The 18,116-nt window shown below is 40.9% G+C and overlaps 1 protein-coding gene across 2 annotated transcripts in view; it reads left to right on the top strand.

Annotated features, from left to right (window-relative positions):
* CEP126 (centrosomal protein 126) overlaps positions 1–17,881 on the top strand; it is a 34,396-nt gene extending 16,515 nt beyond the window's left edge. For both annotated transcript variants that reach the window (XM_038762046.1, XM_038762047.1), the window contains 7 exons: positions 3,296–5,450; positions 7,142–7,306; positions 9,442–9,563; positions 10,968–11,055; positions 13,799–14,008; positions 15,860–15,924; positions 17,382–17,881. In XM_038762046.1, the coding sequence (XP_038617974.1) occupies positions 3,296–5,450; positions 7,142–7,306; positions 9,442–9,563; positions 10,968–11,055; positions 13,799–14,008; positions 15,860–15,924; positions 17,382–17,465 (2,889 nt within the window). In that variant the 3' untranslated portion in view covers positions 17,466–17,881. The remainder of the gene's footprint in view (positions 1–3,295; positions 5,451–7,141; positions 7,307–9,441; positions 9,564–10,967; positions 11,056–13,798; positions 14,009–15,859; positions 15,925–17,381) is intronic.
* Positions 17,882–18,116: the final 235 nt, after the last annotated feature.

Raw genomic sequence — 18,116 nt, 5'->3', positions numbered from 1 at the left:
TATTGGAAGACGGGAATATTTTCTCTTCTTTCATTCCATATCAGTCCAAATACAACATTTAGGCTCAAAAGGATGTTGGAGTTTGTCTCTACCAATTCTGAAATAGGTGAATTTTAAAGAAACCAAAAGCTGTAAAGAAATTTGTATGCAACTACCAAGCAGAATTCATGATAGACTGAGTTTAGACTGTAAGCTCATTGTGGGCAGCGAATGTCAATGTGTCTGTTTATTGTTGTATTGTTCTCTCCCAAGCGCTTAGTAAGAGCTCTGCACAAATAAGCGCTCAATAAATAGGACTGAATGAAGTCACTGTAGCAGCTCAGTAGAAACATTTCAGGAGAAAAATCACCATCGCCATCATCCAAAAATATAAATTATTCTAGAGCCTTGTCTTCTTGCTTTACCTTGATTTTATTTCTATATAGTTTCACACGGCATCAAGATTAAGTTTCAAATTTCACTGACATTTGACAAAATGAATTAAAAACAATAGCAGTTGGAATTCTGAACTGAGGGAGAGGTTCTTCAGAATTGAACTCTCTGGCAGAAGAGTGGCTTAAACACATTTTCTTTGCTGTAGCATTTCAAATGTGAAGAAAGTTTGGTAAAATTCACTGGATTTCTCCTTACACTCATATCCAGTTAGAAAGATCACAGCAAGTTCTGAGGCCTGAAGAGTTTAGTGCTGTCCAAAAAGCAAGTTTTTAAGGAAGAGCAGATTTCTTCTTCTTCCTTTTTGTCAAGTTCAAAAAGAGGTTAGAGGTACAGTTCATCCAGGAGAGGTTAATGGATGACTAACAGAGATCTTCAGATTCTGTTTTACTGGAAAGAAACCAATATTCTTTGCCCTGAAACTTTCCCTAAAGGGGTTTTTGTTTACACTTGACTCTTTGTTACCCCTTTTGATGCCTTTTTCACATGGTAGATATGCAACAAAACAGACTTAGCACCTAAACTTTCAGTTCTAGCTCATATGGATAAGATTAAATATCTATATCTGTAACCACCAAAGCCATCTGGTAAACTCACTTATTTAAAATTAGAACTGTGATGAAAAATCACTTAAATTTGATGTGTCCCCCTTGCTTTTAAGGATCAGCCAATCAGTCAGTCATATTTATTGAGCATTTGCTGTGCATAGAGCGCTGTACTAAGCGCTTGGAAGAGTAAAATATAGCAATAGAGCACACGTTCCCTCACAGTGAATTTACAATCAAGAGGATAATACATTAAATCTGGATATACAGCAAACACTAATTGTTGACATAGTCCCTGCAGGATCCCAAAGCTCCATCTGATAGTATGTCCAATCAGAAGACAGAGAATTCCTTGTTTTTCACCCCCTTAATCTCTTCCGCCATTCATTTCCCACTATCAATCAATCAGTTATTGGTATTTATTGACCACTAACTATTTGCACTGCACTGCACTGTTTTCACTGAGAATATTTTCTGATAAAAAGTCATAGGAGTAAATATCTCTTTGCAAGGTAATACAGTGCCTGGCAAAAGTAAGCGCTTAACGAATACCATCATTATTATTCTCTCTGCTCACCATTCTCCGTCCCTTTCTCCTCTCAGTCTTTCTGCCATTCTCCTCCACCATTACAGCTAACAGGAACTTTGGTTCAGCCCATACCTCATCGAAGTTGATGGTTAAGAAGAGAAAACAAGTAGCCGAATTACTAAGAAAGAGAGAATAGATAAACCATTCAACTTTTCAGCCTCGCATGAAAGATTATTTCCCAGCCCTTTTCCATCTCTTTTGAAAAGGAGATGACTGACGAACTGTGAAACATACACAATCATACACGCAGCATGACCTAGTGGAAAGAGAGTGGGCTTGGAAGTCAGTGGACCTGGGTGCGAACGTCTGCTCTGCCAATTGCTAGCTGTGTGAACTTGGGCAAGTGACTTAACTTCTCTGTGCCTCACTTTCCTCAAGGGTAAAATGGAGACGAAATACCTGCTCTCCTTCCTACTCGGACCATGAGCCCTTTGTGAGACAGGGAGTGTGACTGAACTAATTAACCTGTATCTACCCCAGTGCATAAAAGAGTGTTGGATGCATAGTAAGTGCTTAACAAATACCATAAAACACAAACACACGAGATTACCGAGGGAGGTATTCTCACTTGATTAAAACCTTCCACCAGATTTTTCAATATAAGGTGTTATCTGGCAAGAGCATTTTTCCGTCTGCCGAACACCAGGCACGAGAGAAGACATAGTTTGGAGCCTGGTAACTAGTACCTAAGAAACTGCCCCGCCAGACCCAAGGAGCCAGCTGGCAAAGGGCCCAGATCTGATTTGGTGCAGCCTGGATCCCCTCCCACTCAGTGTGGAAGAACAAGAACCTCGGCTCACTGAGAAATCAAACACCGGTCTTAATCCTCATCCTGGGAGAGCTCTGAGAGGTTCTTTACAGTACTAGTACCCTGTCAGAAACAGAAGGGAGAGAAGCCCCAAGATTAAAAACCTCTCTCCTCCCACAACCTCCTCTTTCTCGCCCTCATATTTATTGAGCACCGTACTAAGTGCTTGGGAGAGTAGAAAACATGATCCCTGCCTTCAAGGAATCTATAGCCCTCTAGACTGTAAGCTCATGTCAGGGAACATGACTGCTAATACTGTTGTACTATACTCTCCCCGATGCTCTGCATATAGTAAGCACTCAATAAATACCATTGAATTACAGATAGGAAGACGACGACAATGGAAAGATGGATATGCAGGTAAAGGTTCTAAATAGGATGGGGAAGTCACTATGCCCATATATTCTTCAGGTGGGTTTGAGTACATGACTTGAGTTTAGCCAGTTGAATAAAGTTTGATGTTTTTTTTCAATTCTGTTTTAGTAGCTGCTGTTTATTTGGGAATACAGCAGGTTGTTCAAGTCTATCTGCTTAATCCTTAAAGTTTGCAATTAGGAATTTATTGATCAATTAAGTGGAGTTATTTATAATTGGAATATTCAGAGTCATGGCAAGCCCTAAATTCACAGGAAGGTGTTGTATTTAGAATTTGTTTCCTGTGTGAAAAAAATAAGCGTGGTTTGTCTTATTCTCCTAAACAATTTAAAGATTAAAGATATTATTATTAATAATAATAATGCCTTGATAAATTTTTGCTATGTTGTGCAGATTTGGTTATGCCTATTTCCTGTTCCCAAAAACGGTCATTAAAATATTTTGAGTAATAGCAATAGGATGCTGAATGTACTAATAAGTTTAGGGCTCCAAAGAAAAATGTGTGTGTCTTTGTGTGTAAAGCAGTCCTTTCCTTCTATTTTTCAGCATGTTCATCAAGAAGTTAATCATCTTATCAATTCTGAAGCTCTGTCAAGTGTAGACAGCCTTGAGGCTGGGGAGCATGATGAAATTTATGAAACACTCACTAAAGCTCCTTCTTTTTCAACAAAGTGGAACTCTATATCACATGATTACCAGAGCCCACAATCAAGAAATCAGAGTTGCTTCGGTTCAGACGGAATGACTCTCTCTAAAATGCGGCACGTGAATAATTGGCTCACAAACTTAGGTGATAAAAATACCCAGGCAGCCACACCTTTTGATGCCATTTTAATTAAACCCAGTGTTCTTACTCCCAGTGAACATTTAAATCATCAAGAGAAGAATTCACCTGCTCCTACTGGATCTGGACAAAGACTAACTGCCGATACAGCATCCTCTGGAAATGGGCTGGGTACTTTTAAACAAGATAAAAATAAAGAGAAGAACTCAGAACCCAGCACCACGTGGAAAGCTGGCTCTCTTTCTTCTGGAATGTTCAAAAGAGAGAGACCCTACTTTACTGTAAGCCCAACCTTTCAGTCGAGAAAACCCTCTACTGCTCTAACTTCTCCTACACATGAAGCAGTTCAAATTTCCGACTATGAAGAAAATACTGAATTAACCCAGCGAAGGAGAATTGTGGCACATGCTTCAAATCCACCCACCACACCTTTAATCGTATCCGGTGGTCAATGGAGTGATTGTACAGATACTTATAACAGCACGTGCAGCATTAGTTCCTTACGAAAGAATGTGCACATACAAGGTACACACGCCATGCAGTGTGCCAATTATCTAGGGTACAAAGACGAAAAGGTCCAAGATTTTGAGGGCACTGAACAGGAGGAGACTTTTTCAGTTCCAGATTCACCTAGTGCTTCCAGTGTATTCAATAAATCAAATCAACCGGAAAAAAAGGAGCAAAATGACATAGGGATGGCGGTCTCGCCATCCAGCAGGACTTCTCTTTCTGACTTGGTTGAGCAACACAGAAAAATGAATCATAGTACTCATGAAAGAAATGGAGTGTGTCTGCTCAAAAGCATTCTAAAGAAAGAATCCAAATATGAAAACAATTACTTCAAGGCCCTACTTATCAACCAAGGAATCTGTTTTGGAAACCAAACCGCAGCCTCTATCCGCGACAGCGTCGAACTGACGAAAGTCAAGGGAAAGGGCTCAGAAGGTCAGAAGGCCAGTAAAAAGCTGCGGTGGTTTGATGAGATAAGCAAAAGAGGAACAGAGGATGAAGACAGGGGTTCAAAAAAGAATCAAACTGGGATAACCCAGGTGCTGTTGTCACCCTGTTGTGTTTCAACGGAAGTCAGTGCTGCTAATAACACAAGGAGTAGTCCCTGTGGTACTCTAAATCCTGCTAGTAATGAAACCCCCAAAGACGATCCTCTCAACATCCCCAAAATTGCTTCCATAAAAGAATCGGAAAAAGATCGTGTGCCTTTGAACTCTCTCGTTCCATCAGGTTACCACTTTGCTAAGCAAGCCTGGTTAGCCTCAAAAAGTGCAGCGGGTAAACTCTCTGTGTCTGCTGAGGAGGCTAAATCTCCAAAAACTAGCCCACGGAGGGGGAAACCAAAGGTCATTCGAAGAGCACGATGTGCCAAGGGCCCATCAGCTTTTGCATCTAAGAGCAGAAAGGGCACTGTCATCCGACCCCAGTCCGCGAGGGACGCCAACAAGGTTATACAAACTCAGGGCAAAATTCTTATACCTCATCCTCCTCTTCAACTTACATCAAATAGCAGGATGGGTAAAAATGCAATGGATTCTCAATGTCAACCAGTAAAATGTTCAGAACCTCAAAAGAACGCAAGCCATCCTTATCTACATTCAAAGTGGGATTCTTCACCCAAACATGTGGTAACCTTGGGCATTCAAGAAAGCAGTCCTTCGCTATGGAACAATACTTGTACCTCTGACTTAGCCACTGTGATGCCATTTCGACCTTCCAGTAGCATCTCTGAAGGCAAGATCTTGGCAAAGACAAACCATACCACCACCAGTGCTCTACAGGTGGCCCGTGGCAGTCCTGTTTATGAAGAAAGTTGTCCCAAACTGGACCACACCCCTACTGAAGAAGAAATTGCTATATTGTGGAAAGGGGTAAATAGTGCCCTGGCTCAAAACGAGAACACTACAGGTAAGAAGAAAGTCACTTTGATTTTTTTTTTGAAAGGACATTTAATGATGATGATGGTATTTGTTAAGCACTTACTATGTGCCAAGCACTGTTCTAAGCACTGGGGGGATCCAAGGTAATCAGGTTATCCCAAGTGGGGCTCACAGTCTTAATTCCCATTTGACAGATGAGGTAACTGAGGCACAGAGAAGTAAGTGACTTGCCCAAAGTCACACAGCTGACAAGTGGCGAAGCAGGGATTAGAACCCGTGACCTCTGACTCCCAAGCCCGGGTTCTTTCCAATTAGTATTTGAGGAAAGCATCATGGTTCTTAAGTAAGATATGAAGTCTTCCCTGCTGGGGACCTATGGCGATAGTGCTCTAATTGTTCCAAGGAGATCAAATGGAAGTCCTCCTTATCCCACCTCCCTCCCATCTGCACTCGTAAACTAATTGTGGCATTTATAAGCACTTACTATGTGCCAAGCATTGTACTAAGCAAAGGGGTAGATAGAAGATGATCAGATCGCACATAGGGCTCGCAGTGTAAGTAGGAGGGATTGAATCCCCATTTTGCAGGGAAGGAACTGAGAGCCAGAGAAGTGAAGGGACCTGCCCGAGATCAAACAGCAGGTACGTGGTGGAACTGGATTTAGAACCCAGGTCCTCTGACTCCCAGGCCTTTGTTCTTTCTTCTCCTACGGAAGCGGGCAACAAGTTTGGTGGGCGAGGTGCTAGAAAAACAGCCTGTTAAACTGAAAGCTTCTCATAAATAGCCTGAAAGCTCCTCAAAGGCAGGAATCATGGCTACCAACTTCACTGTATTGTACTCTCCCAAATGCTTAGTACAGTACACTGCTCACATTAACTGCTCAATACATACCTCTGATTGAGAAGCAGCATGGCTTAGTGGATAGAGCATGGGTCTGGGAATCAGAAGGACCTGGGCTTTAATCCCAGCTCTGTCACATGTCTGCTGTGTGACTTCACCTGTCTGGGCCTCAGTTACCTCATCTGTAAAATGGGGATTAGTAGTGAGAGTCCCATGCGGGACAGGGAGTGTGTCCAACCTGATTAACTTGTATCTACCCCAGCACTTAGAACAGTGCTTGGGACATAGTAAGTGCTTAACGAATACTAATATTATTATTACGTGTACACAATATGAAAGGAGCTTCAGAAACACACAGATGAAATCTTACTATCAGTAGCAACCTCTTTGAATGTCAAAGAGAACCAATCAATCAGTGATATTCATCGAGCACTTCCTGTGAACAGAATATTGTAGCAAGCACTTGGGAGGGTACAACAGAAGAGAATAAGCAGACACATTCCCTGCCTATAATGAGCTTACAGTCTAATCACACAAAGGTAACCTGTTCATCATTTTTACCCTTCATTTCATTCTATTAAGTTCATCACCTACTTCTGTTCTACAATAATATTTTATTGTGTAAACTATAAGCGTTCTTTGCCTTATTTCCCCCTAGACCGTCAGCTCCTTTCGGGCAGGGAACGTTGTCTACTAACTGAATAATAATGATGGCATTTGTTAAGTGCTTACTATGTGCAAAGCACTGTTCTAAGCGCTGGAACAAATGGTATTGTTCTCTCCCAAGTGCTTGGTACAGCGTTCTGTTCACAATAAGTGCTCAGTGAATATCATTCGTTGATTGATTTAAAATTGGACCTAATTTCACTGTCTTTTCAGGTGATTTGCAACAACGTGATGGGGCCTATTACAATAATTCCTACCTTACTAACTTGCCAGCTTCTGAGCCCAGCTTGTCCGGGGTTAATATTCACGGCAGTACCACTCTGAATAATTTGAAATTAAATTCTACAAAGAATGGAACTCTCTCTTCTCCATCAAGTGGTAAGACTATTTCATTGCATATTCTACCTGTAAATAAAAGGGTGGTTTTTTAAGTCATTGAAAAATTAGAGTAAATTCAGTCCTCATGTCATTGCATTCAGATCCCTTCCACAAACATCTCCCATTGTGGAAAAAAAAAATCACAAATAATCCCTTAGACTCAGGGGATCAGAACCACAGGAGTGGTGCCAGTAGTAGCAACACAGCAGAACGGGTCTACATAGAAAATTACCTAAATATTTTAAGCCAAAAAACTTCACCCACCTGAAATATTTAGATAATCATAATGATAGTATTTGTTAAGCACTTACTATGTACTAAGCACTGGAGTTAGATGCAAGATAATCAGGTCAGGCACAGTCCCGGTCTCTTATGAGGAATCACAGTGTAAGTGGGAGGGAGAACAGGTATTTTAACCTAATTTATAGATGGGGAAGGTGAGGCACAGAGAAGTTAAGTGGCCTGCTCAAGATCACAGAGCAGGCAAGTGCCCTGATTCCCAGGCTCTATTCTTTCGATAGGCCACATTCCATGGAGCCATCTTAAATCTCTAGACTTTTAAGGTATTGAATTATAAAGTACAAATAAAAAAAAATAATGCCCAACATGTTAGGTATTGTAAGAAAATTATTTGTTTTCAACTGGAAGTGGGAATTAAAGCCAGAACACCAAGTCAAATGGGGCTCTTAATCATCAATTCTGCTATAACATGTGTTTTTGTTATGCAACTTGGATAGAAGGTGATGGAGTAATTAGGGGATGTTCTTTCTCTATAGTGAGAAGCAGTGTGGCATAGTGGAAAGAGCACAAGCCTGGGAGTCAGAGGGACCTGGGTTCTTATCCTGGCTCTGCAACCTGCCTGCTATATAACCTTGGCCAAGTCACTTTACTTCTCTGTGCCTCAGTTTCCTCATCTGTAAAATGAGGATGTAATACTTGTTCTCCCTCCTACTTGGGCTATGAGTCTCATGAGGGACGGACTGTGTCCAACCTGATTATCTGGTTTTTCTACTCCAACACTTAGTTTGGCACATAGTAGAGGACATAATAATAATTATTAGTAGAGGACATAATAATAATACAGAAATGTATACCAAAAAATGTTAGTCACGGTGGTATCATCAAACCCTAGCCCATTAATTCCCATTCAGTCCTACAACATGATTTCCCCATAATCCAAAAGCTCTTCAAGAAGACAACCTCCAGTATTATAGGATAACTGGGGGTGGAATTTGGAGTCTATTTAAATTATAAACAGACCTGGTCCTTGCCCTCTAGGAGCTTACAGCCTAAAATCGAAAGCTTTTACATCAGCATACACAAAGATAAATTTACAAAGATAGAACATTTAGGAAACTATATGAAGAGGCTTTGTATTTAATGACTAGAAGAGTGAGTATTTAACCAAGAAGAGGCTTTGTATTTTACGACTAGAAGAGTGAGTATGAAAAGAGATGGTGAAAAATCACCAGGTCACTTCCTTGGTCAGGAAAGTTTGAGGCTTTTGAAAGTGGAAATGGAGTGGGAGTTGGAAAAACTCAAAGGTAAAGGTAAATGGGAAATACAAGTGTATATATATTACGGCATTTGTTAAGTGCTTACTCTGTGTCAGGCACTGTTCTAAACATTGGGGTAGATTCAGATTGGATACAATCTCTGCATCTCTTTGGGCTCATAGAGTAACCAGGAGACTCAGTTCTTGATAATAAACCTGTGTAGCATTCAAGGTACATTCCTCAGAAAAATCAAGCATTAAATTGAATTTCCTTGGCCTTCCAGTCAGTGTAATCTTTGGCAAAGGCTGCACCATTGAAAACTTTTAGATCAGTCAATCAATCAATGGTATTTATTGAGTGCTTACTGCGTGTCAAGCACGGTACTCAGCGCTTAGGAGATAACAGTACGGTCAAGTTGGCAAGACACGTTCCCTGCCCACAGAGAGCTCACAGTCTAGGGGGAGAGACAGACGTTAAAGTAAATTACTGTTTGAGGAATGGGAGAAATACTGTTTTCATAAGGTTAGCTTTCGGGAGTCACACAACATAACATGATATCTCAAGGTAACTTGGAAGTTTGCATATGGCATGTGATGTGCTATTGTGTGACTGATGACTTGTTGCTGGCATCCATTTAAGAATCTACTGTTACCAGAAGAAAACAAAATCTTGACAGCGGTGACAGTAAACACAGAGGTTTTGCAGAGCAAAGACGAGAGACTTCCAGTTCCAAGGGGACGAAATGCAGTGACCGGGGACAGGTAAATATTAATAAAAATAGTTGTTGGATATCGCGAAAAAAGCCATATAACATTTTATAACTGAGTCACAGAGAACTGAAGTGACTTGCCCAAGGTCACACAGCAGAGAAGCAGTGGAGTTGGGCTTAGAACGCATGACCTTCTGACTCATTAAGTGCTTACAGTGAAGTGAAGTGACTTGCCCAGGTCACACAGCAGATAAGTGGTATACCTGGGATTAGAACCCAGGTCCTTGGGACTCCCAGGCCCTGCCTCTATCTACTAGGACAAGCTGCTTCTCAGCACTGTACTAAGCGCTCTACTGCTTGACATTTGGGTTGATTTTTTCCTAAAAGGAAAGGGGAGAGAGGAGGAAAAGGGGAAGGCCCAGGGTTCCGAGGAATTGTGCCAAAGGACAGAATAATACAAGTCTATACCAGTACAGGTCATCTGAGGCCTGAAGATTTTTGGAAAGACAGAAGAGTGAGTTACACAATCCTTTGGATAGTCTAAATCAGGATTCCAAGCTCTGCAGGTGTCTGGGAAGGAGGAAGGATCCACAAGGAACTGATCTTCTGCTGGGATGGGACCCTGACCTAAAGCTAGACCAGGTCATAGCAGCCCACCAGAATCAAACACGCTCCTCAAATAATAATGATGGCATTTGTTATAATAATGGCAATCAATCAAATTGAGTGCTTACCGTGTGCAGAGCAGAAGGACCTGGGTTCTAAACCCGGCTGTGCCACGTGTCTGTTGTGTGACCTCGGGCAAGTCACGTCACTTCTCTGTGCCTCAGTTACATCCTCTGCAAAATCGGGTTTGAGAGTGTGAGCCCCAGGTGGGACAGGGACTGGATCCAACCTGATTATCTTGTATATTCAACATGGTTGCTCCGGCAAAAATGGAAAATTTTTCTTCTGCTGGGTGATTGAAAGCAAACAAAACTCAATACAAACACAGGAATAATAGAAATAGAAGTGACACTACCTAGCCAACAACATTCCCACTGGTCCAAATTGTCCCCTTACCCTTTTTCTCCCCCCAATATTTCAATCTTCTCTCTCCTCCCCATTACACTGACAAGTTACTTGCTTCCCCTGAAACAGAGTAAAATGAACAATCACAGCGGATCTCCAAGATCCATTTTCTCATTTCCCTCCATCCTCTCCGTACACTTACTTCCCTTCCCTTTCTGCCACACACACTTCTCCTTAAGCAGTTAGCATGCCTAGGACAGACCATTTCTATGAGAGGGTGTTAAATACTTTTGTAACGATTTGAGCCAGGTTGAAGTGGTTCAAGCCCAGTAAAATGTTTGAAGCACCTCAGCCACTTGAAGAAAATACCAGAAAGGTTAGTAACTGTATAATGAGCATTACATTTTTAAATTAAAAATTCACTTTTGTTAAATCAATTTTTCAGAACTCAGAACATACTGTAAAACTGAGTCCACTTCGTTGTGATTTTGAACCAGTGCAAACTTCCAGAGTTATTTCTAATGCTGAAGAAGGTATGTGTCATTTTAAATGCCCTCCAGGCTCTGAATACAATTATCTCTCTCTTCCTGCATTCTTTCCTGGTACCTCTCCCTCTACTCATTTTTCTATTTCCATACAGGTGACTTTTAAATCTAGATCTTTAACCTGAATACTAGTCCTCCAATTAATTCAACAGTCTTAGCTGTATTTCTATCATCTCTTCCTGCAGTGGGGTAAAGAACAAAATTCAAATATTTCTTCCCGACCTTTCCCATTCCCTCAATCTTCTACTCGGACCTAATTTCTGCTACCCATAGTGCAAACACCATCTTGCTCATTGCCATTGGATGCGGTTAGTTCAGTGCCCCAGTAGAAATGTAGCAGTCATATTACCATCTCTTTCTTGTCCGACATCCAACCACAAAAATCTTATTGTTTTTTCTCCACATTTCTAAAGTCTCCCTTTACCTTCTTAATCCATTTCCAAAACTCATAGTCCCTCTTTAGTCATATCCTGTCTTGACCATTTCCACTTCTATTTATAGGCTTCCCTATTCAAGACATTCCCCATAAATGGATTGAAAACACCACTTCCAAAAAGTTTACGTCACCAAATGTGGTGGCATTAATCCCTTTTCAAGGCCTCTCCAATTGAATTTCCACCAGACTTGGCTTACATTGCATGCATCCTTGCTTGCATCTTCCATCTCCCCTAGGCTGTCTCTCTTCCTGTTGTCCAGTGAGGCAAATACCCCTTCATTTCCCCTTCTTGGTCTTGTCTCTATGTTCTCCCTGCTGTTCCCTGCACCTGGAATCACTGTCCCTCCTTCTGTAACTGGCAAAATCCCTCCCTCAGTTCCTTTAAATCCCTGCCTAATCAATCTGTGGTATTTATTGAGTCCTTAGGGTGCAGAGCATTGGACTAAGCACTTGTTATGGGCAGGGAGAGCGTCTGCTAATTCTTTTGTAATGATAATAATAATTGTGGTTTTTGTTAAGTGCTTACCACATGCTAGGTACTGTTCTAAGCCCTGGGTTAGATACAAGATGATCAGGTTCGACACAGTCCCTGTCCCACAGAGGGCTCACAGAAGCAGTATGGTATAGTGGGTAGAGCATGGACCTAGGACTCAGAAGGTCATGGGTTCTAATCTCTACACCTTCACTTGTCTGCTGTGTGACCTTGGGCAAGTTATTTCATTTCTCTGTGCTTCAGTTACCTCATTTGTAAAATGGGGATTGAGACTGTGAACCCTAGGGACTGTATCCACCCCAGCAATTAGTATAGTGCCTGGCAAATAATAAGTCTCCTCTTCCTCCTCCCCTCCCTATCACCGCCCCCCACCGCCCTACCCCCTTCCCTTCCCTATAGCACTTGTATATATTTGTACATATTTATTACTCTATATTAATAATGTGTATATAGCTATAACTCTATTCTGATGGTATTGACACCTGTCTATTTGTTTTGTTTTGTCATCTGTCTCCCCCTTCCAGACTGTGAGCCCATTGTTGGGTAGGGGCCGTCTCTAAATGTTGCCGATTTGTACTTCCCAAGTGCTTTGTACAGTGCTCTGCACACAGTAAGTGCTCAATAAATGATTGAATGAATGAAAGCACTTAAGAAATACCATTGCTATTATTAGTAATAATTCCAATTTTACAGATAAAGGGACTGAGATAGAGAAAAGTGACTTGCTTGAGATTACACAGTAGACAAGTGGCAGAGTCGGGATTAGAACCCAGATCCTTCTGACTCCCAGGCCCAAGCTTTATCCTCTAGGCTTAGGAATAATAATAATGATAATGATGGTATTTGTTAAGTGCTTACTATGTACAAAGCACTGTTCTAAGTGCTGGGGAGGATACAAGGTGATCAGGTTGTCCCACATGGGACTCACAGTCTTAATTCCCATTTTACAGATGAGGGAACTGAGGCTCAGAGAAGTTAAGTGACTTGCCCAAGGTCACACAGCAAACATGTGGTGGAGCCAGGATTAGAACCCATGACCTCTGACCCCCAAGTCCGTGCTCTTTCCATAGAGCCACGCTGCTTCTTTAATGTAGTGCTTTGCGCATAGTAAGCACTCAGTGAAGATCACTGGTTGATTGGGAGAGTACGATAGAGGAAAACTTTAAAGTTTTCTTAAAAAATGTTCTTGGCCCACCATTAAGTCTCAAAAGAAAGCTAATAAAGGAGTATCAGTGGCACAGTCCACATTGTCATCTTTTTCACTTCCTGATTCCCATCCTTTCTCTCATGTGTCCCCATTACAGCAAATACAGAATGAAGCGATGCATATTTTGGGGAGACAGTCTCTGAAAAGCCAAACTCGTTCAACCCTGTGTTCACCTTTGTTTTAAAGCACTAGCTCAGCTGTGTTGAATGGTGTTTTCCAGCTTTCCTGTTAGCGGGGCCAGTTTGAACCACATCTTATTAACTCCTCTTTGAGCTCTTTGCAAATCCATGTTTCTCAAAATTCCTTGGTGGTAGACCATTTCAGTGGGGCCATTTTCCTCTCTTCTGCCATCCTGCCACCTGGAGGGATGGGGGGACAAACCCTCCTCCAAGAAGGAGATGGTCAAAGACAATTCAGAGGGAGGAAAAAAAAAACTTGAGTCAAGTCCATCAGAGCTGAAAAACGTTTCCCAGTCACACTCAGGTGTCATCTTAAGTGTAGAAATTCATAAAATACAGAGCAAATCTTATAGGATTTTTGGATTTGTCGGAGGCAGGGAAGACATGCTTTGGGGGGATTAATGTATCCTCCACAGTTTCAGAAAGCACTGCCCAGTTTCTACTGGCTGAAAATCTAGTGAAGTCATCGGCTCCTGAGGATGAAATTCTAATTGCGATGGAAACCATGCAGCCCCACAAACCAACTACGACATTAAACAAGACCCGGCAATTAAACATTAATGCTCTCTCATTTGAAGAACAGAAAATCCTACAGTCTCTCGACTGCCTCAATCAGAGATTGCAAGGTACATCTGGTATTTTATTTTCTAAATTGTTCATGTGTTGTTATCCTGCTGTGCAGACCTGTAGAGAAGCAGTGTGGCATAGTGGAAAGAGTAGGGGCCCTAGGAGTCAGAGGACCTGGGTTCTAATTCTGGCTCTGCCACTTGTCTGCTGTGTGCCATTGGGCAAGTCACTTCAGTTCTGTGTGCCTCAGTTACCTCATCTGTAAAATGGGTATTAAGAACATGCGCCCCATGTGGGAAAGGGCCCGAACCCAACCTGATTACCTTGTATCTACCCCAGCGCTTAGTACAGTGCCTGGAACATAGTACGTGCATAACAAGTACCACAGTTATGTTCTGCCACAAGAAAATAATGGAATTCATCCAATTTGTCAGTTGAAATCAAATACATTTTGCTGTTGCCAAGTTGACTCTCTCCTCTAGGAAGTGCACTAGTTGCTTTCCCACTTTCTCCTCCTCTTCTCCCTTTCAAATGCTTTTCAAGTTAGCTAAAACAGAGGATTGCTCCCTCCCCATGAGCGACTTAAGCAGGAAATGACAGAAATACATAATATGGTCCAACCTAAGGGATATAACAAGTTCCCACCCAACACCGCTCCTACCACCCTGAAGAGGCCAGCCAATGACAGCAACTGTGGTAGGTGATGGAGAAGCAGGGTGATCTAGTGGTTCTGGGAGTTAGAAGACCTGGGTTTTAACCCCAGCTCCACCACTTGCCAGCTATGTGGCCTTGGGCTAATCACATTAACTTCTCTATTCCTGAGTTTCCTCCTCTTTGAAAGAGCAAAAGCCTCTTTGAGAAATACCTGTTCTCCCTCCCCCTTCCACTTTGAGGTCCATGTGGGACAGGGACTGTGTCTGATCTGATTATCTTGCATCTACCCCAGCACTTAGATGCTGTAGAAACCTCCTTGACAGGGAATGGGAACAAGCCCTTTCTTTCCCACCACCATTAACAATGTCATGAAGAGATCCATAGCTTACCTGTATTGCAGAAACCCAGTTCCATTACTGGTGGAGGAAGGAGAAACCTCAACAAGCACATTATTTAATTGAGTGAAACAAGCCAAACCTCACATTAATCAATCAGTGGTATTTATTAAGCACTTGGGAAAGTACAGTATATCAGTATGAGTTGGAGACATGTTCCTTGCCCACCTGGAGCTCACAGTCTAGAAGGAGAAACACATTAAAGGTAAATTGAATTTAAGGCATGTTTCTTTGATTTCAAGCAAGTTTCCTTGAAATTGCTGCCTTCAACTTCATGTAAAATTGTATTAGAGAAGTTTGGAGGGGTAGAGCTACTGTTTCTTTGTATCTTTCAGCTACAAAACCCGGGACAAAGTGAGGAGACATAGATTCTGTTCTTGGCACTGCCATTAATGTACTCATGTATTCACCTGGAACTCACCTAGGTTCTTTCAATTCACCTCTCAACCTGAAAACGCGGTATCCTGCAACTGGCCCAGCTTGACTCGCCAGCTCCCATATTTTTTGTAAAGTCTTAAAAATAAGAGGCCTGTTATTGGCATTCTTGTTGAAAGAAGAGTTTACTTGGTTAAAATGCCAGTCCACTTTGATGGATAGCTATATCACAGCTCTACAAGTTTGACAGTTCTTTTCAAACACTTCTAAGGTTACTCTTTAAGAAATCTGACCTTTTATATTTCTAACCTTGCTACCTATGTAAAGTACTGTATGTTTTTGTATTAGGCTTAAGGAAGATTTTATATTTCATGCCGTCATATACTTCAGAAAGTGAAAAGTGAATTTAGATTCTTCTTTCCATTTTTGTATGTGCGAGTGTAAATGCTGAGGTGATTTTATAACATGGTGGTATATTTTTTGTAGATGTCCAAGGAATCATTTGCAAAAACCCATCCATCAAAAGTATTTTACAGCTTGCATCACCTCTGGTAAGTGTTCAATGGACTTGTTTAGGTTCTCTCCAAGAATTCAAATTTCTTATAGCACCTCTTTTCTACTCTAACAAAAGATGGATTTACTACTAAGACCTTCTGCGACAAGACATCTGAGAACTGAGGAAAACCATTAACTGAAAGTTTTATAACCAGGCTTATTTTGTTGCAATACTATACCCTGTGGCTTGGTTGATAGCGTCTCCATCACCATTTTAGATTTGGTTTTGGCAGCAGCTGGACCCAAGTAGGAACAAAAGAAACTAGAAATGAGCTCCTGCTATAAGCTTGATTTATTTTAAATTGTTTTTGCACCAGAGAAAGAGCAAAAGCCAAAGTTACCCCTGACACTGTCCCAGATTTCTGTCTTGCAAAACTTAGCACCAGTCTGGGAAGAGTTTAAGTAGAGTCTTCACCTTTAAATTCCGCCAGCCTATTTGCAATCCAGAGGCTGCCCAAAGTCTTCCAAGACGGTAGCCAGGTAGATAGGGCTGGTGGAAAACTCTGAAATGAATCATGTCAGCCACTTGAGCAGGCCTTTGTCAGTGTTCACGAATAGTGTTTCATGGCTCTAAAGGTATTGCCCTGGCCTGCCATGAAACCTGTTCAGATCCAGATTTTAAAAAGGTACAATTTCCACCTGAAAAATACCTCAAAATTTTAAAACTCTTGCCCTTCCTGAATTAGACAATGTCAGAATTGCCTAGAGATTTTTCCCCCAATCTAATAATTTGAGTTGCTTTCAGAATGAGGGTGTAACATCATATTCATGTCCACAGAAAATGAAGCCCTGAAATGAAATAAACCAAGAGTTCAAATCCTCAGCCAAGCCCAGTACCAACGAACTTTGTGCCTAACAAAGTTCACCCATTTTGCTGTCAAATCCTGCAATTAATCAATCAGTGGTATTTTTTGAGCACTTACTATGTGCAGAGCACTGTACTAAGAGCTTGGGAGAGTACAAATACAACAGAATTCATTCATTCATCCATATTTACTGAGCACAAAGCACTGTACTAAGAGCTTGGGAGAGTACAATATAATAAAAGACACATTCCCTGCAAAAACAAACAAGAATTAGCAGACATGGTACCTGCCCATAACAAGTTTACAGTCTAGAGGGAATTAAAAAATTAATTCCAGAGAACATGTGTATTCCTTCCTAGTCTCCCATTGACTGGAAGGAGGAAGACAGTTTTAGCCATGTGTGTCTTAGCCCCTGTGACTTTTTAAATAAACCCAAGTACTGAAAATATATTGTGATTGCATTACTATAATTAGGGTTGCCTGACTACTGTCAGAAAATTATCTGTTACATTCTATTAGCAGTAAAAATGTGTATTGAATTTATAATGTAATGAATTCTTTATGTTTAGTATATAAGTAGCATGTTAACTTGGGCAGTGTATTTTGAATTTCCTAAAGGCAATATTCTGAAATCAAATATTTTACAGAAAAGTCAGCCATGGACCACATCCCTTCCTATGGATCACAGAATATCAACTTATTCTCGGTCACGATTACAGAGAAAATACTAATGGAATATAATAAAAACTGCTCTAGGGGAATTCTGGTTTGAAGCTTTCCTTGTATGTGTACATATATATAGACAGAGAGATAGAAAGATAGATAATATATATTCTTGCATTGAAAGACATTTTATGCACTACATGAGAAATCACAAAATATAACACTGGTAATGGATGTCAGTTGACTAGTTTACATTTATGATATTAATTCTATTTTATTATGCACTTTATTGTTAAATACATTTTTAAAAGAATGGAAATACCTCATTGTTTTTAAATGAGCATGCTACTGGATGTAAATTCACTGTAACTTTAAAAGAAATAATTATTTTATTATTCAAGTTGTGGGTGAGCTGTACTCTTCAAGCTTCATGATTTGGGGAATTCTGAATAAATTCTGTGCTGTTTTCTTTGAAGCATTCTGATGGTTCGAATTTTTCATTTCATTCCCCTCTTCACCTTTCTTTCTGTGCCACCTATAGTTTTTTCCAAGCATCTCCCCATTTGGGTTTTTTTTTTTCCATCTTCTGGCTTCCACTAGTTTTTCCTATGGTTATAAACTTACGTGATTTTTACATTGTTTCTGGTCCAAAAAGTTATAGTAAAATGCTACAAATACCTTCAAGCCTTGATTCTCCATGAATGGGATATCCATTTTGT

The sequence above is a fragment of the Tachyglossus aculeatus genome, chromosome 20 (genome assembly GCF_015852505.1).
Source record: "Tachyglossus aculeatus isolate mTacAcu1 chromosome 20, mTacAcu1.pri, whole genome shotgun sequence".
NCBI lineage: Eukaryota > Metazoa > Chordata > Mammalia > Monotremata > Tachyglossidae > Tachyglossus > Tachyglossus aculeatus.
The sequence above is the reverse complement of the archived record's forward strand: the minus strand, read 5'-3'. Positions and strand labels throughout refer to the sequence as shown.